General features: G+C 39.0%; 1 protein-coding gene across 2 annotated transcripts in view; it reads left to right on the forward strand.

Moving 5' to 3' along the window:
- Positions 1-24287, forward strand: part of GALNT18 (polypeptide N-acetylgalactosaminyltransferase 18) — a 251697-nt gene that overhangs the window by 96404 nt on the left and 131006 nt on the right. For both annotated transcript variants that reach the window (XM_069857567.1, XM_069857566.1), the window contains exon 3: positions 19308-19500. In XM_069857567.1, the coding sequence (XP_069713668.1) occupies positions 19308-19500 (193 nt within the window). The remainder of the gene's footprint in view (positions 1-19307; positions 19501-24287) is intronic.

Here is a 24287-nt window from a genome sequence, read left to right on the forward strand (position 1 = left end):
CTATAAGACAATAAATCATAGAATCATGGAATGAATTTAGTTGGAAGGGACCTTAAAGATCATCCAATTCCAACCCCTTGCCATGGGCAGGGGCACCTCCCACCAGATCAAGCTGCTCAAGGTGGCCCCATCCAACCTGGCCTTGAACACTTCCAGGGATGGGGCTTCTTCTCAACCAGCACCTCCAAGTCTTTCTCTGCAGGGCTGCTCTCAGTCACATCATCCCCCATCCTATATTGAAATTGGGGATTGCCCTGACCCAGGTGTAGGACCTTACACTTGGCCTTGTTGAACCTCATGAGGGTCACACAGGCCTGTGGGGGTTTCCAGAGCAAACTCAAATATGTCAATGGAGCGAGAGCAGCCTTGGGAGAGGGACACCGTTACGCTTGATGGAACAAAACCATGGGGTGAGAAAGCAATAATTCATTACACACAACTAAGCGCATAGAACATCGTGACATTGCTTAGATAAGTGTTTTAAATATGTAACCGCTAGCTTTTAGAATGAGGGAGTTATTGCTTATTGTGAAACTTGCCTTGCCTGCTGATAGTAGTGGGAAAGTACCAAAACGCTATGTTAAATTAACAGTAATTAGGCGCATGATCAGCACATGATCTGTTAGTTGATTGGTTTATAGGTATTCACTAACAGTAGTGATTGGATGTAAGTTTTATAGTTACTTTATGATTTGTATCAAGAAGAATATAAAAGGAGTCTGGCTGAGAATCAAGTTGTCTCGCTCTGCATCCCAGAATAAGTCTGTGCAATTACAAGATGCAGCACAGGCCCACTTCTCCAGCTTGTCCAGGTCCCTCTGGGTGATATCCTGTTCTTCCAGTGTGGCAACTACACCACTCGGCTTGGTGTCATCTGTAAACTTGCTGAGGGTGTACTTAATATCACTGCCTATATCATTGATGAAGATACTAATGGCTCTGGTTCCAGTATGGACCCCTGAGAGACACCACTTGTCACAGATCTCCATCTGGACATCGAGCCGTTAACCACTACTTTATGAATACAACTATCCAACCAATTTCTTATCCACTGAGCAGTCCATATCTCTCCAATTTAGAGAGAAGGATGTTGTGGGGGACCGTGTCAAAGGCTTTACAGAAGTCCAGATAGATCCCATCTGTTTTTCCCATGTCCACTGATGTGGTTACCCCATCATAGAAAGCCACTGGGTTGTTCATACAGGACTGGCCCTTGGTGAAGCCATTGTGGCTGCCTTTAATCACCTCCCCATCCTCCAGGTGCTTTAGCATAGTTTCTAGAAGGATCTGATAAATATCTGAGTCCACTCAACTCCTTGTAGGTAAAATAGTTCTACTGAAATATTAAATATTTCTCACAATCCAAACTCCAAAGAGCTTTTAAAGTCTAGTTAATCTCCTTATGAAGAAAGCAAATCCACTGTTACTAGTTAAGGGGATGGAATTGTAGTAAACATCTGCTCCTTCTAATTCAGAGTGTTAGAGGCAGGTGGCTTGGAAACAGGGAATCTGACATCTCAGAATTAACTTCTTGTGGGACAGGGACAACAAGTAATTGAAAATCGTTGGTGATGCAAACTGCCTGCTGATGCAGAAGAATTTGTGAAAAATGGCTGCTCTTAACATCTTTGCTAATGAGAGAAAAGAGGATTTTGTTGTTTTTATAGGCATTTCAGTGATGGCTGGTACTGAGTAGCTCAGAAGTGTTGCTTTATTTTGATATTCCTACAAGGCAGGGAAGGCAGTGCTGTCCTTATTTTACAATGGCAGGATGAGATCCATAGGGAAAACATTCTGGCTTTTCTTTTAAATGTTCAGTTGTACAAAGATAATTAAGGAATTATTGTAGGCAGAAAATTAAATCCTCTTTTTCCTGTACCACTGTTGAAGGATACCATGAGATGCAACAGGAGAAAATTACCCTTTAAGTTTCCAGTGCAGCCATCATTCTCATTGGATGTGCTTGCAGTTGGGGGTCGTTTAGCTCTTAAGTTTCAGTATTTTCTCCTTTTGCTTCTGCTCTGATGCATCAAGCTATCTTGTGAATAGCTCTTTGCGTTGAAGGCTAGGCACTTTTTTGAAGCAGAGATGTTTTGGTATCTTAACTTACCAGTAATTTACCCAGTGCTAGGCAGCTTTGCACACTCCCATGTGCCCCTAGTTTGGTACTCTTCCCAACGGTTTGAGTGCAAGGCCAAAGTCAGGAAGTAGAGATGTCAGGAGAAACAGATGAAGAACAGTGAGAATGCATCATGAACACAAAGAGTTGTTATGAAAGCCATGTAAAATTAAACTGGAGAGTGTGGGAAAATGGCAGTGTGAAACTTCTACTGAGTGTAGGTAGATCTGAGGATATAAATAAGTGGAAATTAAGTACCTGCAGTTCTGTTTCGAGACCATTGAGGAACTGGAGAACCTGGTGGTAAATGAAGCCAAGTAAATGGTGACAGAAAAAGAGACATCTGCTGCTCCACAACTTGCTAGGTCTTTGGTAAAAAGGTACTTGAGAAAGTGTTCTTAGAGCGAATGTCTGTCAGCAAGGAACAGAACCTTCTGTAACAGCATTCACTGGAGAAGCCACCATACAAGGCTCTGCTTAGTTTTCTGATTAACCTGCTCTTGTGTGAATTGTATGAGTGTTTCCTTGGTTGTATTTTTCAACGTCTGTGTTGGCACAGGTACAGCTGTAGAGGGATGCTAATAACAGTCAAGATGCACTCCCTTGCTGAGCATTTTAGTGGGCCGCTGTTCTGAAAGTAAAATGGGTGACAGTGTAGGAGTTTTCTTCCTATTGGTTTCTATTTTTTTCAGCAGTGTCTGGGTAAGTATTGGCAAGCTTACTGGCCCTGGATAGCATACAAGCAACCTCCCTTGCTATTTGGGAGCATTAAGCTCTTAAACACGAGACATTTTTCTGGTACATTACCTTAAAATGCAAAAGCAACTCTGGTGTTAAGTCTCAAAGTCCCTTGTGCACCTACCCATTTCTTTCAGACAACGACCATTGACTAAACATCATTATGGAGCAGAGAAGTAACTTTGACGTAACTTTTGATCTCAGCGTCACACTGAGAAAGTCAGAGTCAACAGTACGGACAGAAACTTCTATTCCACTTGCATGTTTTAGTCAGAGGGAAAGAGAAGCAGATCTATTACATTGTTCTAGCTAAATAGTGGCTGTGGTCATGGAGAAAACCGTGCCTCCTCAGCAGGTTTCCCACGTCACTCTTCCCCAGTGACACAATGAAACACTCTGTGGGGCTTCTTTAGGAAAATTTTCTGGCTAAGGTTTGGACATAATGATTAGGACTAATGCAATGAACTTTAGTTCTCCTGCCAGGGAAATTATCTCCCGCTATTCTAATTGGCTTCACTTTTTCTTGGAATTATTCCTTTTTCTGAGGTTGCATTTAGAAAACAACTCAAGTAAAACAAAACATTGGATTAAAATATCACACATTTCAATTGATAGGTAAGAAATTTAATTCTCTTGCATTGCCACAAACTAGGATTTGTTTACAAAACTCCTGGAGACTTTACTGATTTTTGTCCATTTATGCCAAATGTATTTAAAGCTTCAAAGTATTAAAGGGCAGCTTTTTTCTAGGAGTTAAGATTAGTTGGACATGAACTGTTAAGAATCTCCATTTGCTGTTAAAGAAAATTATTTCCCCTGTGGATATAGAAAATCTTTGATTTCACTGATGAATAGCTATTCCAAAGTAACATCAGCTCCTCTCAAGTCTTCTCTTCAGAACTGGTTGCTTCTAGAATTTCTCTTTTTCACTACTCCTTTGCAGCTAATATCTTAACTGTTTTGGTAAAATGATTTGTTCATTCTTTTCTTTTTCAAATAGAGTTTAATTAGCCCATCCCACCCTGGTGACTCATCAGTAATTGACTTGCAAGCCCTGCAGATTTCAAACACCTGCTGGGAAGGGGGAGCAAATAAAAAAAACAGAGTTTCATTTTGGACATAACCTCAGGATTAATGAAATCCGTTATCATGCATAACAATTCCTAAAAGCATTATGTAAATTCACAATTGAATGCCTCAGAGTTCTCTGGTGTTTATCAGAGTATATTATTCTGCTATCTATCCTAACAGTATCTGCTAAAAGTAACGATAATATAATCATAAAGTCTCAGGTCTTCTATTATTAAAAGTATCCCACAAATTTTGTGAAAGTCTGTTTTTTGTTTTCATTATCCATTTTTTTACTCATTTTGCTGATATTTGCTGACTCTTCTTGATAATTCCGTTTGTATTTGGAACAGATAGGTGTAATAACCACCTACCTGGGATTATACGTATATGAGAACTGCTAAACACACTCCTTTACTTAATGCACAGACTCCAGAATCTGGGTTTGATTCTGCTGTCTTTTACAGTAGAACAGAAAAATATGAAGAAAACACTTCTGTGCAATTACGTGAAATCTAACGGTGGTTTCCTTTATCAGCTTTTAAATTGAAGCAAATTCTGAGATGAGGATTTATCCTATAATAGACGTTTAAAATGTTCTAGATCTTTATCTGGTACAAATAAGTAGCAGGACTCATGCTATCATTCATTTAAGCAGCTTTGTCTTTGGTCCCAGTACAGCCTTGATGTACGTTCAGATCACTTTACACAGGAGAGAAGTAAACCTGGATGGTTTGTATCCTGCAGAGATGCTTTTACTGCATCATACTGGGTATGGAGGAAGACCACTTTCCAAATTGTTTAGAAAGGAAGGTCAGGCCTAGGGGGCTGTTTTAAAGAGACTATGTGAACGTGTAAATCCAGCAGAGTGTTTGGAGCTGTGATTCACAACTGAAAAGGTGCTTCCTTGCACCAGGAGGTGTGTAAGTCATTGTGGGAGACTGGATTCAAGGCAAGACTCTGCCCTTTGTGTTTTCTCTTGCCTGCCTAAGTGGCTTCATAATTGGCACGCTTACATTAGAGTGTCACTGTCCCACCTGAAGGGTACGACTGTGGTAAGATCATTAAGTGCCTCGAAGTGAAGCTATTCCACAGTCACTTATTAGTAACGTCTTTCCAGACTATTTTCTGTTAGATGGGTTTTTCTGCTGGAAAACAGAAGAGAATGTGAAATGTAATGATGTTTATCAAAGCACATGAAAGACTTATCAGAGAAGCAACAACATGAGAATTAAATTGCATTTACTGCTGCATGCAGTCTTCTCTTTAAAGCATACTGCAAACACGATTGATTTAAGTTACAGTAATCATTAAGAAAGGTGCATTTCTTCAATAACATGTCCAGCTGTGATTTTGTCAGCGTTTCTACACCAAGTAGGTTTGGATCATATTACTCATAGGCATAACTTGAAGTACAGGCTTTCTGCAGAATTACTGTGGCTAACTCGTTAAGTAACGGTGTTTCTTGGTAACTCATTAAGGTGATGGTGGTATTGAAGGTGCTGTGTGCAGTAGCCCATGGTCTTGGCTTAAATTAGGCTGCAGTACTGGTGAGCACCATTAAAAGGACCGGAACAATTCTTATCAAAGTCTTGATTTTCAGCTTGGACAAAACAAACAACTGTTAATTAACAACTCAATTTCCTTTCAGGATGTGTGATACGCAGGGGCATTCGAAGGAAATAGATAAGTAGAATTTTTTTTGTATAATTTCAAAATACATGCCTGCTAAGGGATGGGGTTTTTCCTCTCATCGTTTTTGCTTTGTGGAATTACCAGAAGGTGATCTACAGATGTGGGATGAGGACAGGAAGAAAGCGAACTTGGTTGAACTTTAGCAAATTATAACTTCTTTCAAGAAAGATAATAAAATAAAAATGTTAGAAGTTTTTTTTCTACTTACAGTGTTCTGTGTGGGCTTAGCACATTTAAAACAGGTTTATTAGTGAATTTTTGCCATTTTCAAGAATGCTTCTCACTGAAATCATAGTGCATCTACAGGGAAATCTGTAGGGCCTATGGTGAGAAATTACTAACCAAAGTGCTCGTTGTATCCTGCATAATACATTGGATTTTCCTTTATTTTTTGTTTAGTTTCTTTTTTTTGGCAGCAGTTTGAATTTTTCATAGCTTCCTCATCTTTTTGTCTTTGTTTTTTATTTCAGTTTAAAACAGAATTTCTAGCTATGAGTTTGATTCATTCCCTGATCTGGCTTGGTTTGGTTTTGTTCATTTATTTATTTGTTTATTTATTGTTAAAATTGTGAGGACTGTGAAGCCTTAAAAAACAAAACTAAACTAACCTACACCCTGTATGTCTTTGATTTCTAATGTAAGTGATAGTGGAATTTGTCTGTCATTTTGTAGCAATCAGCACCTGTTTAAGAAGCTCCTCATAGATTCTAAACTTTTACATGTTTTTCAACAGCAATGATCATGTCGCTACACATTTTTTCCCCCACAATGGTCATTCATTCCTTTGTAACTCCCTATCCATAAAACCACACAATATCTCTTCTGAGGAATCAACCTGGTGTTTTGTAAAGCACAGTATAAAACACAGTTTTATCTCTTCAAACTGCTTTTTTTTTTTCAAACTGTGTTTGTATTCCTTTAATGTGAATATTGTACTGTTTGATGTGTAATGACACTTGGTGTCCAATTCTTGCCTTGTGGGATGGTCATTGAAGTCCAGGGGCAATTGTTTGCGTTTGTGAGAGCTGAGTCCATCTTGTCCTCTTGTCTTGAGAAATAACTGTGCTAATGGAGTTTTCCACTCTTCTTTATGGTCCAGTCTTTAGGGGAGTCTAATGAATTTGAGAGTGGAGAAAACTAGGGAGATACTCTCTTCCATAGTGGTTTTTTTAATGTGTTAATAAAGTTTTGGAAATATTTGTGTAAACTCAGGAAAAATTAGTGTCTTGCTAATGGAGCAGAGCCCCGCAGAGCTGACATTGGTCGGGTGCTTTCATTCTTCACATGACTGAAGCAGAGGAAGACTAGAATTAATGCAACTTCAAATAAAAGTTCTTCTGTTTTTTTAAGTTGCAAAGAAATGCACAATGTCACACGTTTTAGATACGGAGTTCTTTAAAAGAACACAAAAGAGGAAAAAAACTCAGAATGCAGATATTTCTTACAGTGCCTGGTTGTACTTACAGTGCATACAGCTGAGAACAGAAAACAAACCAAAATATTTCCTGGATATAATCTAGAAAATCCTCTTCACCTTTTGTTTATGCAGACTGCAGGTTGTCTGCATGACTTCTTGTCTTCTTCTAGCACGTTTTTGGCTTACTATCCCCTTTCCAAAACTAAGTTGAAGATAAGTATAGTCTTACAGCATTTACCCAAAAGGCTGTTAAAACCAAGGACTTAATTTGATTGCATTTTCTTTACTTTTTCTTACTAGTTCAAGGAGAATTCATGATATCTTGACAGTCTCAGTTTATTATTGCTATTAATATAAATCATCTACTTGGTATCAAAGACAGGTGAGTGCTTTTAATGTGTCATTCATATTTTTCTGCGAAGAGGAGGTATATTAGGCTTACTTTTCTTTTTCTATTGCAGTGTAGTTTGCAAGTGTTTAAAATGTACTCACTCTATGATACTTTTTTGTGTATCTCGGGCTATAAGCATGAAAAGAGCACTGGCAAATGGAGATGGAAGATGCCTTTACAGAAATGTGTGTGGGCTTTTCTTGAAAACTGCCTGGTTGTTCTTCAGATTTCCTCAAGTTTCATTTAAAACAGCAGCTCATCTCTCTCTCTCAGGGGAACTTAAGAAAAATCTTGAAAGTGTGAACTAGCTCCAAGCACGTACAATTACATCTGCAAGTGTTTGCAAAGTACTTTTGTATTAGGCGCCCTGTCGAGTGCAGGCCCACTTGTCAAAATGGCTATTTACTAAGATGCCAGCAATATACTTTGGTGGAAGTGGTGAAACAGCTTACACTGTTTATAATAGTGTTGAAAAGATTTCTGAAAAGCAAAAAGGCTTGAGTAGGGCAACTGCTGCTCTCTGAAGGTTTTGTGTTTGTGAAGAAGGGGCCAGAACAAAATTCCTCAGATGACTTGAAACTGGTGAAGAAGAACTAATCAGAGCAGGCATAGTACAGCCTAGCAAGCAGAGAAAAATCTCATTTTGCGTGATTACTGAAGTTAGAAGCCTGGTTTTAGTGCTTTGAGTTTGGTGAGTGTAAAAAGAGCTAGTTTGTTTCCTTGTGTATGCTTACTTTTCGTGTGACAACTTAGTATTAAAGTAAAGGCTGCACATATGACTAATTAGCATCACAGCCTGACAGCTCTTGGCAAAATAAAGTTTTCAAAATAGTTAAGTGCTTTTGCGTTTACTCTAGGTGACATAGATATGGGTTTATGATATAAAACACACTGAGCTTTTAAATCCTCTCAGATGCACAGTTGCAACCTCTTCTAATCCCAAAAAACCCCATGTTCTGCTATTCATTAAATGCAGATGAGATTCCTTTTTTAGTAAGCTCATAAGCAGATGCCTAAATTTAGGAACATGTGCAATTACAATCGGTGGAATATTCTGACTCTTTTTATCTCCTTTCTCGCACTGGAACTTCCCGTGCTGTGTCTTTGAGAGGTCTCTGACCCCCAAGCCTTACTATGGAACCTGGTTTATTCTGTTGCCTTTGCATAATGCTCTGTATATGTAGATTTGACGGGGCACTCAGTGGGTAAGGAATTGTCTGGCTGGTTGAACTCAAGGAGTTGTGGTGAATGGCTCACTGTCCAAGGGGAGACTGCTGATGGGTGGCATTCCTCGAGGGTCGGTATTAGGACCAGTGTTATTTAATATCTTTGTTGGAGACACGGAGAGTGGGATTGAGGGGAACCCTCAGCAAGTTTGCTGATGACACTAAGCTGTATGGTGCATTTGACACACTGGAGGGAAGGTATACCACCCAGAGGGACCTTGACAGACTTGCGAGGTGGGCCTGTGTGAACTTTATGACGGTTCAACAAAGCTAAGTGGCCTGTGTCAAAATGTTGGTGTCAGGGGATGCAGAAAGCCTTAAAAGTGCAGTATTGGTACCTGTCGGAGAGCTCTATGTCTTTATCTGCCAAGTATTATCAGAGGAAATTGATTATACTTAGATATACATGTTTCCTTTGATGATCTCCTACCAGTAAGGAAAAAGCTTTCACCCTGGTTTCATATTGTCCAGGCTTGTAGAAACTTTATGTGAACTTCGCTAGAATGATGCAGGGATCTGTCTAGCCTGATTCATATCCATGGCATAGTTATTGCTGGAGGGGAATTTATTAGGCTAGCAGTGTGAAGATATCTAGTAGAAACAACAGCCAGGATTTATAGTGTTTTCAGTTCAGAATAGGGTAATTCTAGTGTATACAGGAGAAATATAAAGCGCTTTCCAAGACCTTGTTCCTACAAAGTGTTTTTAGCATGCATGCATGCTATATAGTTTAGTGGTTGCTTGATGATAGAATAATAATTTTATTTTTCTCCTGTATGTTTTCTTACCCTTAGGAAATAACCACTGTAATTGAATTTCCTGTTTAATAACAATTAAAAGTTTGCTACTTGTAGTTCTGAGACCTCTTTAACAAGTTCCTAAGAAGTCTTGAAAACTTCAGATTTCTCTTAGAAGACAAATTTTCCTGTTTCTTACACTGCCCTCTAGCGCTGAGCACATTTTGAGAGTCATCCTCAAACTTCTTTATTCAGTGTTAAGTAACATCTGTGTAACGACTTCTAGGAATCGTTAGGTTATCAAAGTCTGCCAAGGCAGGAGATGTCCAACTTCTCTATATGAATATCTGTCCTTTTTGGCTGAACATACTCATATATATATATATATTATATAGAACAGGCAGAGTTTTGTACAAATGAGGCAAAATTTTCAAAATCTGAAAGCTGCCTATGTTTGCAACCCAACATCTCTTCCAGTCAACAATCAAACTGATGGTCAGGACACAGCCCAGCACATCAAGTCCTGCAGTACTCTGTATTAGTGACCTGCACCCTTCTGGAACCAGTGGCTTCACCTGTATCTCCTCTTTGGGATTAGCATCTGGATCTCTTACATTTGCAAATGTCTTGATCCTGAGCAAAGCAAAGCCAAGTCTTTGGTAAGTAGCAGAAGTGAGCTGCCTTCTGGCAGTTTCATGACTTGGATCGTCACTAGAACGACTCACATTGTGGCTACTCTACCTGCGTTACTTGAAAACCAAACTTGCTGTACCTAGGCTGTCCCTTTGCTGCGTAAGATACTGGATTGGTGTCATTGGCTTTCAGTAAGTACATATTAGCATCCCTTTTACAGTCTCTTGCAATGTATTATCTCATTCCATTATTTCAGATCTGAGAAGACTTGGTAATAGGAACTTCTTAGTTTGAATTCAAAGATCTCATGGATGTTTCTATCACCAAATATCTAATATACCCTCATCTTTCTGATAAGAAGTCCCTGAAAGGAAATAACAAATCAGTACACTATTGAGAATGTGTGACACAAGTAACTTAACCCCTTTATGAGTATGTATTTGATAAAGTTATCTTCCCACAGTCTTGTTTCATGAACTGTTAATAGGAAAACCTAGGTGATGTGAATACAGGGGAGAATGCTGGGGAGACAGGTGGCATCGCTGCCCTGGGGGAGCTGTTGAGGCCCTTGGCACAGTGTTCATGTGTGCTGGTGTCAGAGAGGTTCTGGGGGAGACCCAGATGGATCTGTCCCAGGCTTCCCAAGGGCACGAGGTTCCAGGATGGCTGATTTGGCCAAAAATGAAAGAGGAAAAAGAAACACAGAGCGTTTTGCTGTGGCCAGAATCTGGGTAAAGACCCCAAATGCACCTCTCTAGCTTTTAGTTTCTATTTGTAGCTTTCTTATAGGGAGAATCCATTGTGATGTTTATGTTTCTAGAGCTTCTAAGTGACTTCAAAGAGAGAAAGGGCTTCTGCTAAGCAACAGAACCAGACTGACCTTCCACCCTAGTACATACAATAAGTATGGGAGTATTTATCAGAAAAAAATCAAGTTTCTTTAAGAGATTTTGTTTTTGTTACAAACAAGTGAAAGTAAATGTTAGCAGCGCTCTAGGAGCTTACTGTTAGGTATGTGTATTGGCCGCATTAAAGTGCAATAGTGGTAACGTCAATTAGCAAATTGTATCCAGTTTTCAAAATGTCAAAAATTATTGTGAGTTTTTGGCATTTCTTTCTATATTTTCTATCATGTACAGTTTAATTGTTAAAGTTTCTCACTGATTGTATACTATTCACAGTATTACTGTGGCTTCTTGACAGTTAGCTTTTCAGGTTTAATCTTTTTGGGGGTTATTTTTTCACATTCACTGTCTGTTTGATCTGTCTGGTGTTGACACTAACTACAGAGTGTGCTGAAGTATGTAGAGACTGGATATTGAGTTGAATCCTCCCAGGGTGGTTGTGTATTTTATAGGTAGCTTGGATCAGTTTTAATTTTTTTTAAGATTAGGGTTTTGCTGCGCTTTGTACTCTGTACAGACAGACTGACAGGCTCTGTCAGTCTCTTTGAGGAATCCTGGCAACTTCAGTATGACTTACTGAGCTATAAGTAAGCAGTGGTAGCAGAATGTAACCCACTTTGATATGTCATTTTTTCTTAGGTGCACTTCAATTGAAGTCAGTTCTTAGGGAACAAAACTAGACTTTGACACGGGACACTAACTTAACTTGAATAGTCAAAGCAATAAAATTCCGTTTTCAGCATGAAACAGTATTAATGTTGACACCTTGTCAGCAGTATCATGATTTTGGGAGGGATTAGAGAATATATAAAATAACCTTTCTGAGAGAAGCTCTGTCACTGTTACTGTAACTTAGATTTTAGTCTTCTGAGTATACTTTTCTCCACGGCTGATGCAGCGTTACATCTTGGTGAGCTGCTTCTGCTGTTGCTTGTCAGTGTTTCATCACATGTACAAACAAAGAGATAATGTTTTCATTTCTGAATTTCATTCATCTGATAGAGGATTTATAGCAGTGTCCTGCATGGGATCAGCCTCCCAAAACAGAATTATCAGACTGTAATTATTAAGGATGCTGATAATGTGTTTGCATTTATTATGATAGACTTTGAAAGTGGGATCTTCCTCTGTGTATCTTCCTGTGTGACAAAATTTAGGTAAAGGTTTTTCACTCTTCTATATCAAGGCTTTATGATCCAATGTGAGTCTGGAATTTTTGCCTGTTGCCTAGAACAGCCTCCGCTGAGAGGATAATAGAGGGTATAGATTGACTAACAAGGTGAAGGGCACATGTAGAGGAAAAGGATGAAAGGATCCTTCCTTTTACAGAAAGCTGAAATGCTATTGCCTACAGCAAATTGAATATAGATGTTTTTTTGAGTGCTGGGAGCCAGAGTCTGAGGCCATTAGGACTATGAAAAAGTTGGTCCTTAAAATCCTGAAACAATTCCCAAAGTACTACAGAGACAGTCTAACTAATAAAGTTGCTGTGAGCGTCTTCAAGAATCTGAAGGGTGATGAGGTTCTGTGAGAAAGTTAGTTTCTTCAAACTATGGTTCTCTTTCATAAATGCATTTAGTAGTTTACCCTAACTTCTCCCAAATCTGGCTGCTGAACATCAAATAGAGATAAGGTTTGTTATTTTGTCTTTAATGATAGTATACTTAGATTCGCATCATGAGTCCACCTTGTGAGGTAAGGCACAGTCACTGCATTAGCTCTTTAATCATTACGTGTTCCTTCCTTTCTGTGGTGGTAAATCAAAGCGTCAAGTACTGGAGAACTCAGAAGAGATAATGATCAAAGTCTTTCTGCCTACCCCCGGCATCATTTTTCGTTTGTGAGCAACCTGTTATGCCTGAGCTCATTTAGTTTTACTTAATTATTGATGCCTTCTGCCTGTCTTTAGCTGACATAGAGGTATTTTTGCAGGTAGGATTTGCTCTAGTCTTTCTTGTAGGCCTGCTGTCAAACGAGGGGTAGAACCAAGACAAATCTTACGGATTAGTAACAAAAACCATGTCTGCACGTCTGCTTAAACTATTTTTGCAGCCCTTTTCTGACTCGATCCTTTCTCTTAATTGTAAACCTGTCCATGGTAACCTTTCTTGGGAAGAAAAGCTGAAATCTGAGAGAATCTAAAAAGAATGAGTATTTCTTAATGAACTTGAAAGGTTTTTATGGAGGCAGAGCTAATGATGTCAGTGTGCTTTCCTGTTGAAGCTGGCTGTTTTGTTAGCCCCATCATTCTCAGCAGTGATAGTTTGAAGAAAGTTTCCTTTTCGAGGTATGCAGCTCCTTCCTCTTCGGGTGCCTGGAGCATCTCTTCCCTCTCCTTCTTCACTGACCCTTATATCTATAGGGTTGTTCCTCTCATGAATTCTCATTCGTCTCTTGAGCTGCAATTACACAGGTTTTTTTTCGCCCTTTCTTAAATATGGTCTCAGAGAGGTGTTAACCACCGCTGCTGATGGGCTTGGCTTGGCCAGTGGTGGGTCCATCTTGGAGTCATCTGGCATTGTCTCTATTGGCCATAGGTGAAGCTTCTGACATCTTCTCACAGAAACCACTTCTGTAGCCCCCCACTACCAAAACTTTGCCACACAAACCCAATATATGGTACTATTTGTAGAAACAGTAAATAACAGTTAAAGAGGCTGTTCTTATATGATGAAACTTGAAGGAGAGATAGACATGAGAAATAATGAAAAAGTGACAAGAGTCAATCTAGCATCAGTCATAAACAGAATAAAAGTTACACAATGCACAACTTGGGAAAATAAACAAGAGAAAAAATAAAAGAAGATAAAATGTGTGTTACTGGCTGCAGTTGATGGTCCAAATTCAACAGCACAGAGGAGGATAAGGCACATGCAGTATACTGGCTTGTGAGGTACTCTTACTGCACAGGGCTGTCTTTAAGTCCTCTTCTGTAAACAAAGTAGTGGTTAACTGCAGATATATATTGGAAGCTAAAAGGCTCCCATAGATAGATCATGATACAATACAAATAGTGCCAGTTACAGATATAGATGCTAAATTGCTTTTAAAAATTATTCCTCATAGATGCTTAAGTATCATTGTGCCTTAACTGCCACTGAAATTAGATTAAATAAGGCAATATTCCTTACCCATTTAATCTGCTAAATGTCAGCTGTTAATGTTATTACATGAGTTCATGAACTTATTACTTAAAAGAGTATTGGAAACTTGAAGCAGCCACTGAAGTTCTCATGGTCTTTCTTAAATCTTGATAAGGAAGTATGAATGAGCAGGATCAGCACTTATGTAGTGAGATAGACAAGAAATATGTTGATGTAACATAAAATTATACTGGTGACAAAACTAAAGACAGTCTTTCAAGGAAGGCCACAGCTAAATCTTTGCATAGCCAATGTGTCAGGGCTGTTAGAGGCACCATTTGTGGTTCTGAAACAGAGATAGGCGTTTGTTTGGTAGAAAATATCCCCAATAATTAAATAATTAAATTATGCAGGTGATAAATAATTATATTTTGCCAGGATGCTTGAAGACTATTGCTGCTACGGTAGGGCACAATAGTCTTCATTTCCTTCCTTTCACAACTTAAGAATGCTGTTGTCAATTAGGTGTTTTTCTGTTACTATCCTGGAATTATTTGGGTTCTCATGTTGGGCAGAAAAAGATTCCTGTGCCTTTACTAACTATTACCAAATGATATTATAAATACGCTTGGTGGTAATCAAGAAAATCATTTCCTGAATTCCTTACTGCCTGATCATTTTGTTTTATCATTTTGTTTTTGAGTACCAGTTCTATGAGTTGCTTTACGAAAACTGGCAGAGGCAAATTTGTATTGAGAAAAACTAACAAAATAACTATAGGTTATAAATAGATAAGAAATGGAGGAAGGAAAGGGATACACTGGCACACTACAGCAGCTGAAATCAGTAAAAGGAAATGCATGACTTCTGATGGGATTGGTTCTGCCTTTTGTTGTTGCTTCTAAAACATTGCTTATTTGCAGTTCTTTGCTACTAATAAGGGATGGACTTATTGTTGTTTTCTTTGTTTGCTGGTAGGTTGTATATCCTCTGAAGAAAGCGTTTAATTTATTACCAGTGAACACAAATATTTAATTACTAACCTGAGTATTGGGGAGCAGAATGGAGCCCTCATAATCCAAGAGGAAATGGTTAGCGACCTGCTGTACCACCTAGAAACATACAAGTCTATGGGGCTGGATTAGATCCACCCGAGGGTACTGAAGGAACTGGTGGAAGCGCTCACCAAGCCACTTTCCGTCATTCATCAGCGGTCCTGGCTAATGAGGGAGGTCCCAGTTGTGATTCTGTATTAGGAAATTAAGTCAATATGGGGCACCCCCTACTCTCCTGACCTTCGTCTTCTCTCGTTTCCTTGTTTCGTCTGTTGTTCTCTTTGCTACTCCCTTAGAATCATAGAATCACAGAATTATTTAGATTGGAGAACACCTTTAAGATCATAGAGTCCAACTGTAAACCTAAAACTGCCAAGTCTACCACTAAACCATGTCCCCAAGCACCACATTTATATGTCTTTTAAATATCTCCCGGGATGGTGACTTGGCCACTTCCCTGGGCAGCCTATGCCAATGTTTGACAACTCTTTTGGTGAAGTAGCTTTCCCTAATATGCAATGTAGATCTCCTCTGGGCCATTTCCTTTTGTCCTGTTGTACACTTGTTCCCTCTTCCTTGCCATTTTCTGCCCTTTCTTAAATATTTTCTCACAGAAGTGCCACCAGTTTCACTGATGGGCACAACTTTGGACAACAGTGGGTCTGTTGAGGAAGTGGCATAGGGCAGCACCCGACCTTCGCTCACAGAGGCCGCTCCTGCAGTCCCTCCATTACCCAAACCTTGCTATTTGTAGCCAATACCCTAGAAAAGGCTATTGAAACCTCTGTGTCTGTGTTTCGTTACAAGGTCAGTGTTAATGCAACTTCAAAATAAAAGTATCTTTTATTACTAGGAGAGGATTTGTTTCATGTCATATACAATCTGGATTTCAGCTGTGTCTTCTGATTTGGTGCCTCTGACTGTTATTCAATATAACAAGCAATAGGAAAAGGAGAGCAAATTTCTGTCTTGGAGGCAATAGTCAGTGAGATCAGATGAAGCAATAGATTTTTTTCTTAGTATTAATTGCATAACTAGCAAACATGACCCAGAAAGTATGAGCTAAAACCACGCAGATGCTTATGGCAAAGCTGTGAGGTTTTTTTGACTCGGGTAAGCAAGTGTCTAATCAATCCCATGCAGATGCCATGGCCAGCCAGACTTTTGGAAGGAGACCTACTCAGCACAGGTGTACAGCTGGCTGATATCTGTGATTTATTTCTGGTACCAGCTGATTTCATGGCAAAGCATCAGTCTGTTAAAAGTTAATACCAGCCTGCATACAGTGCTGCTTTCCACATGGTGTGCAAAGTTAACGTAGGGAAGTGTCTGTGTTAATATTTGCAGCAATGTGCTGTGGGTGGTAAGCTTTCTTCCCACAGGAAAAATGGAACTGATCTTTCCATTTTAGTAATAACTGAACAGATAAATATGCCTACCTTAGTATTGCTTCAGGCAGTACTACTTACTGGTTCACCTTTGAGCTTTAGCTTCCCATGATCATTCTGCAGTTGTAGAAGCAAGTAATAAGGAGATCTGGCTGTGAAACTTACGGCCAAGATCTGTTTTCAAAGACTAAGGCATCAAATATGTTTGTTGACTAGTTGAAAGGCAGCTGATGGTCTTATAATAATTGCTTTTATTTCTTGTGGGAGACTGAATAAAGTCGCTTCTGCCAAGGGTTTTCAGCCAAATAAACAGAAGAAAGTCTTTGTCATCAGAGATTTGTGCTTAATTCCATTGATTAGAATTGTAATTGAAAGTTCTTTCTAATGCTTTTTTCCCCCATATGATAACGTATTGAAATAATATTTGCTTAGTATACAAAAAACGGCTGTGTTTGGCTAATGGCTTATTAGAGCTTCTAAACTAAATTCATAGATATCCATTGCTGGGAAGTTTTAGTCTTGCGGATAAAACCTGGAGTACTGAGCACTTTTTCAGTCAGAAAGAAGCCTATGTGAGTGTGATTCTGTGAAGGGGCTTGTTTCTAGGATGAGTCTTCAACCTTGGAAAATTATACTTAGAACTAACAATAGTTACAAATGCATTAGCGTACACTATTAACATGAGCATTATGTTATTCAGCTATCTTCATGCACTGGTGGGCTGCTTGTATGTGGATGGATCCTACCGTCTTCAGCCATAATAAATACAAAAGTTAAAACCTTCAGGGAAACTGTGTTTGATTTGAAGAAATCCAAATTAATGTATCTCAAATGGGTTGAACAAATAGTTGCACAGTTTTTATTAGCATGGATGTACATGTTCTTGAAAAGTGCTGACCAACTTTTATCTCTACTGGCGATAACCAGGAATGTATCTGATTTAAGTATTTCTCACAATGTGAAGATAGTTTGTGAGATTCTTTATGTAAAGTGTAAATTCAGAGTTTTTTTGTAGAGATTACATAGTTGTCAAACAACAGTTACTTTCCCATTGCTGTGATTTTTGAACTGTTGTTTAAAAACTACTCTGCCTTTCTCAAGTTAGGAGCCTCAAGAATGATCTGAATTTACCAGTCTTTCTTATTTTCCATTTCAGAGTTATACGTAAACTCACAAGCTCCACTCTTATCGTATTTATCTCTGTGGTTGCAGGGCCTGGCAGAGTAGTTTTCTCATTTGACTGAGGACTTAGTGTGTCTTTCATCTTTGAAGAACTGGAGCCGTTTCCAGGATGTGGTCTGGGAGGTAGTACTTTGACAAGAAAAGAAACATTACATATTTACAGAGGTTGTAATGTAATGCAGAGAAGCAGGTGCCATTAGTTTCCTGTCAGTATTGTCAGGGGGGAAAGCAAAACATCGTGAAAGAATCAAACAACTTAATCTTCTCAATTTACTTTTTTGCATTTTGAGTTCTTTTTAGTAAGAGATCAAAGAATGTGCTTCCTGGCATTCTTTGGGAGTCGTGATTCTCGTATACTAGTGTACATCAACTGCTTTCTTTAGGTGTTCCCACATGGCTAGCAGAGCCAGCTGTCAGGTCTGTCAGGTGTAGGTACTGAGGAGGGCTTTGAACACAGTTGAAGTTTCTGCCTATTGGACACATTCGAAGACTTTTCAGAGATTCACTGTTATTTTCACAAATCTCTTTGTGACTAAACAGTTACTGTTTGTGAGTACAGCTCTTCAGAAATGAGAGTTTTTATTTATCTGGTTAGTTGTTAATGGGTATAGAGACTGCTCATAAATAATAAGGGCTTCCAGAAAATGAAGGCTTCTTTTTCTTTGCAAGTTTATGATGACAAATCAGGATCAAGTAAGATATTTGATATTCCCTTATTGGTGTCCTGTATATCATAAAGAGTTTACAGAGAATGAGAGTTTGCTGGGTTATATTGCGTGGTCACCCGGGTAAAGACTGAAGGGCTGGCTGGAGGAGTGAGATGATGCTGTTACAGACAGCCTTACAAGTCATCTTGAACAGACTTCTCAAGCAACTGAATACTGAGAAAGGATGCTGTGATTTCATTGTACTGGAACTCTGCTTAAATTAAGTTGTAGGTGTATAGTTTCCCATCTTCTCTATTTATAATAGCAACCAGAGATGTGGCCTTGTGGAACAAAAGCATTCGTAAGGACACAAATATTACAAAGTTAGCAATCCCAGTAGCATCGTTGCACACACTTAAATGTGGACTACAAACCCTAACAGACTGGACTGGTAAACCGCACCTTAAAATTATTATGTGACTGAAACTGGTTTGCTATTTAAACACTTGAATTTTTTTCTCTGTTGGATCCATAGTTTCAGAGAACTTATTTTACACACATACTTCAGCAGCCATTTTGTGCGTTCTGTGCAGACTTTCTTCCCTTCCTTTGTCTTTGTTTTTTCTGCTTCAAAACTTCAATCTTCTTCTAGCAAGATAATTCAAGCTGAAATTAAACAGTTCATCTTTGATCTTTGTATATAAAAAGAATCCTTTTGAAATTTAAATCATTCGGATTTATCAGTCCTGGCTTTTACTCTGATTGTGATGAAAAAGAATTGTTTTTAACTAACTGTATTTTGAATATTAAATTTTGAGCCTTAGGTGCTAGTAGTTACACTGATACCAGAGGCAGGTGAAGGCAAGTTATGTGAAGACTCGAAAGCTGCTGTAAGCTGTAAACTGGCAGCTTGTGCTGTTCTTTGTGGTGTTCTCCCTAAAGTTATGCTTTTTAAAGTAACATACCCTAGAGCCTGTTGGAATAAAAGCCTAAAATTGTTTCTTTTATCTTTGTCTTTTGTAGAAGCTCCACCAAAACTGGAAGAAAATCCTGCTGAAGCGTTCACAGATTCATCTCTGTTTGCTCACTGGGGTCAGGATCTCAGTCCTGAAAACAGACGTATCGCACTTAAACAATTCCAGTATTATGGCTACAACGCTTACCTGAGTGATCGCTTGCCACTAGACAGGCCCCTGCCTGACCTTAGACCTAACGGGTAAGTGCTATGCTTCAAACTAGCATTACAGCTCCTGTTAGCTCTTCTTCACCTGGAAATGTTGTGTTATAGAATCATAGGTTTGTGTAGGTTGGAAAAGACCTTTAAGATCATCAAGTCCAACCCTTAACCTAACACTGCCAAGTCCACCACTAAACCGTGTCCCTTAGCACCCCATCTACATATCTTTTAAATACCTCCAGGGATGCTAACTCAACTGCTGCCCTGGGCAGTCTGTTCCAATACTTGACAAACCTCTTGGTGAAGAAAATTTTCTGAATATCCAATCTAAACCTCTCCTAGTTCAATTTGAGTTGTCTGTTCACATAAAAGGTAGGTTACATATGATGACCTTAATCTCACCTACAGTTTACATTAGTTAGCAAGTGCTTTACTTCTAAAAGGATAATTTTTTTGTTACATTTTATCCCAAGATCTAAGATAGGAAGAAAATAAGAACTGCTGTTATAGAAAGCCTAGAACTGTCTGATAATAATAACTAAGCAGGTGAATCTGTTGAGCTAGAGTGGTGAAATACACAATTTAGTCAGTGTGTACCAGCTGAAAGCCCATGGAGCCTCCCCCTTACTGGGCAGTTCTCTGATGGGCATCATGCATCTCAGGTAGGGTAAATATGTTCGATGTTATTCCACAATGGTTTGGTGAGACGGATGGGACCAAGGGAGTGAACAGCCTTTCTTGTAGTGCACTTGAGGCCTGTTCTGGTAGGACCATTCACAGAGAGAGTTAATGTTCAACTTCTTTTCAGCCTTGATGATATATCTGATCCTTTGAATAAAGAGCAGCTCTGAGGATGGGGAAATAGGAGGATGGAAAAATGCCTGTTTACAGCTTATTAAAAAATAAATCTTTAAAATATACATTGTGGGTACTTACAGATTTGAACCAGTCACCAAGATGTGAAAGGCTTTTTAGTTCCTTGCCAATTCCACAAGCAATCCAGATGTGATCTTATTCACTTACTTTAACCAAATGTTTTAATATCTAAAGCAGTATACAGTACATTTTACCCTGTTTTAAGTTGTCTGATGTTAATGAAAAGATGTGAACACCATTCCAGGCAACAGTTTAGCAATTTTAAATATATTTATGCTATAAATTGTTATATGTTACATTTTAGAAATATCTATGTTGTGGATTTGCTGAAATAATGACTTAATGGAAATCAAGGTTCACATAATTATATTTGTATTTTAGTTAATCAGTTTAGCACTGTCTGTAGGGGCAACCTTTATCTTTTAATTGTAAACTAACGTAGAGGAAAAATAAATCTTCTGTAACTAACAAGACATCAGTGACAGAAGTATGTTTGTTCTTACAGATGTCTATTCTCTTGAAATGATTCTCCTGAATGATTTAAATCTAAATTTTTTTTATGACTATGAGTTTTAAAAATTGAAAAGACAGAGAGAATTAATGTGGCTGTAGCTGAAAGAAATAAATTAAGTTTGGATTTTAAAAGAAACTACAGTTAGAAATGAATCATGATCCTAATTTCTGTGAAGTTTTAGATTCTTAGTTAACTATCTCCCAGAAACAAGTTAGACATTACAATATATTCATGGATGCATACATACAACATAATGACTTAGTGATGGTAGCTTAGGAAGATTCCCCCCGCCATGGTTCAGGAGCAAGTAGGTAATCTCGACATTGAAATGTAGAAAATTCTGATACTGAGGGAAATGAAGATTGTTGTCAGGCAGCATGTACACTGTTTTTTGTGTATATGGCACCCTGGGGAGCAGAGCTGCAGGGTACTCTGAAAACCAAGTTGCTGAAAAAAGAATTCCCACTCCTGATACGCAAATTCTCATTTGTGTGAAAGCACATGCATGGCTATTGTGGGAAAGAAATCTACCCCGCAAGAGTATGTTTTCCACTATAATAACAAATTTTTAGGATTTGTAGCACCTACTTTTAAAGCCAATTGCATTAGTCACTTCCAGAGTCTATATAGATGTATTTAAATTATCCATGGGCAGATACTAGACTCAAGCAGCATAGCATGAAAGCCAAGGACAGAGAGCACAGCAAGTGGCGTGGAGAGCTAGTTAATCAACTTTACTGGACCTTAGTCGGTTGTGGTATTCCTGTTCTGAATAGAAATGTGCAAAAGCATAGATGATAGAGATACCGTAATAGCTCTGGATGGAGTTAGCCTAGGTCTCACCAAGCTGTTTAGCCTGGATTTACCATGGTTCTGCAAGAGCCAGCATGACACTGGAATGCCAGCAAAGGCTTGTGAGCTTGTAGCTAAAGGAATGGAGTCCAATATAGCTATGTTTGGGTTCAGTTGTGGTCTACCATCTGTACTCGTAACCTATTGTATGAAGTATGAGAAGTTGGAAAGACAACAGAAATACATGTGTAACTGAAGACTAACGCAATTCAGATAAGATTGGCCCCAGCTGAGACTGGGAGAATTAAGTAATTTAGCAATAGTGTGTGCTGGTAGTAGCCCTTTTTACATCATAATCGTATGACTCAGCCTTGACCTTCTTTCTATCTGCTGTGCTCTGAGAATTCACATCAAAATAACTTAGCAGAGGGGCTTGGTGTTTCTTTGCAAGGTTCTTCAGTGAAAAACGCAAATTCCCATATGTAATAACACCATATTATAGCATAGAGGATTTTTTTAGAGTTGATATTGTTGACCTTTAATGCCATTAGAAAACAAGAGGACAATTAGAGATTGCTGAGCCACAGCACATGTGGAGGAGAGGGCAAATATTTGACCTTGCCCAGGTCAAATGTGGATGGCATGCAGAGAGGGAAAACCACATTTAGTAGGTAGGGCAGTGCACTCTGCCCAGTCCTTTGAATGCTGGCTTCTCTGGAAGAAAAATGACCATCCATCAGATGGAAATGTCCAGCAGATTGTAGTTGGGTTAGATTGGGGTAGTTGTCACACATTGCAGTGGGACCTTCTTGTGTTTTAGTGGTTTCTAACCTTCTGTACAGCCATGAGCCTCATGTCCTGTGATGAAAGATTCTGAATTGGATTACTTTTCACTGAGTATTTGTGCTAGCACGGTGGAGTCCCCAGCACCATCCAAAATAATCTGTTATTATACAGATTATAATAAATAACTCCATTGGATATTGTAGTCTCCTGAAGTAATTGTCACATCCCAGTGTAGGCTCCTTTTCTGCAGTATGTGGCAGACAGTACAGGCAGTATTGTGGATTATTACTTATACTGTCTCTCCCAAGGCCTCTGGTTATTTTCTGCTGCTGCATCTGGGTGCTCTGCTGTTTACCAACTTCATGTGCATCTGTTAGCCTGTAACATATCTACGTTGCAAACTAACAGATAACTCTAATGAGCTTGGAGGAGGGCAACGTTGCCCTTGCTGTGTACAGAAACAGGATAATATGTCTGTGTTAGTTTGAATTCTGTTGTGCTTGCTACTTTAAGTAGGGAAGGCAGTAACCACAAAGCTTGTTGTGACTGAATGTTGAACAAGCTTACACAGAAATACATTATTAAAACTTAAGTTGTTTAGAGATCCCAAAGCTGTGTACCAAATTTCCTCTCTAGTGGGTGACCTTAGGATTCTACTTGGTTGGGTTGTAAATTTGTTGTTGCCTGATCCAGTGTGCTGAAGAACATGTGGGAAAGGGAGATAACATTCTTCTTTGATTATGTGATGAGAGGGTTAGAGGCAGTGGAAAAAGAGGTGTGCAGCACGACCCCAGCAAAGGAATTGTTCTGCAGATTTTCTCCTGCATAGCCTGTGTGATATGAGAGAGCTGACCAGTAGATGTAAAGCAACTCTTTCAGTCAGTTTAACTGCAGTCAGCCAAACTTCTTTTGCACTGGTAAAAAGAATATTTGAATGAAAATGCAAAGGCAGGAAGGGTGGAGGTGGAGAAGAAGCATTTAAAGCTCAGATGTTTTTTATTCTTTGGAGATTGCTTAATAGTGTGGTATAGCATTTGGCTTGTAGCAGGTTTGCCCTTTTGCTAGCTGAGTCACTGCTCTTTGGCATCTAGACAAGTGCAGAGATGTCCTGTTCCCTGTGCAGAGAAAGGCTTTGGCCATTTTGTAAGTACTTCTTGTCCCAAACAGTTCACCAGTCCCAAACTGTATGACTTTGGAGGTCAAGTCGCCAAGAAAAAATGGTAGAAGCTCTGAAGAACAAGAGAATTATGTTCGTGATAAAGTGGGCACAAACAGAGCAGGCAGGATATGCACTGGATACAAATATAACTACAAGGGAGAAAAATGAGGCATTTGCTGGCTGAGGAGAGTAATGCCTTTTAAGATAAGAGCTGTTTAGGTGCGTACACCTTGTCCAAAATGTCCATTAGTGTTACAGTGGTATGTGCAGTCCTGAATGTAGTATGCAAGATGTCAGACTTATATAAACCTTTGGCTTTTCCTTTATTAAAACTCACGTAAAGAAAAAAATGTGATCTCAAATTGTGAGGGTCAGGCTGGGCATTAGCATGTTAGCTCTGCTTCTCCCTAAAAGCCAGCTCCTACAGGCTTGCATTCCATAAGCATTTGCTTCCACATGTCTGTGAAACAGTTCTGTTTTGCTGGGCTTATGTTAGTTATGGATATGCCTCTATGCTCATTTCTGCCTGAGTTCTTTTGTTTCTGCTCATGAAAGATAGCATAAATATTGCATGTTGTATTTGATGTTTAAGAGAAATCCTCTAAAAAGAGCACAAACCCCTGGCACTTTACCTATTGTATTGTTTTGGACAAAATTCATAAAATTACGAAATCATTCATTCTTGTTAAACACCTGATT

This window comes from Phaenicophaeus curvirostris, chromosome 5, assembly GCF_032191515.1.
Source record: "Phaenicophaeus curvirostris isolate KB17595 chromosome 5, BPBGC_Pcur_1.0, whole genome shotgun sequence".
Taxonomy (NCBI): domain Eukaryota; kingdom Metazoa; phylum Chordata; class Aves; order Cuculiformes; family Cuculidae; genus Phaenicophaeus; species Phaenicophaeus curvirostris.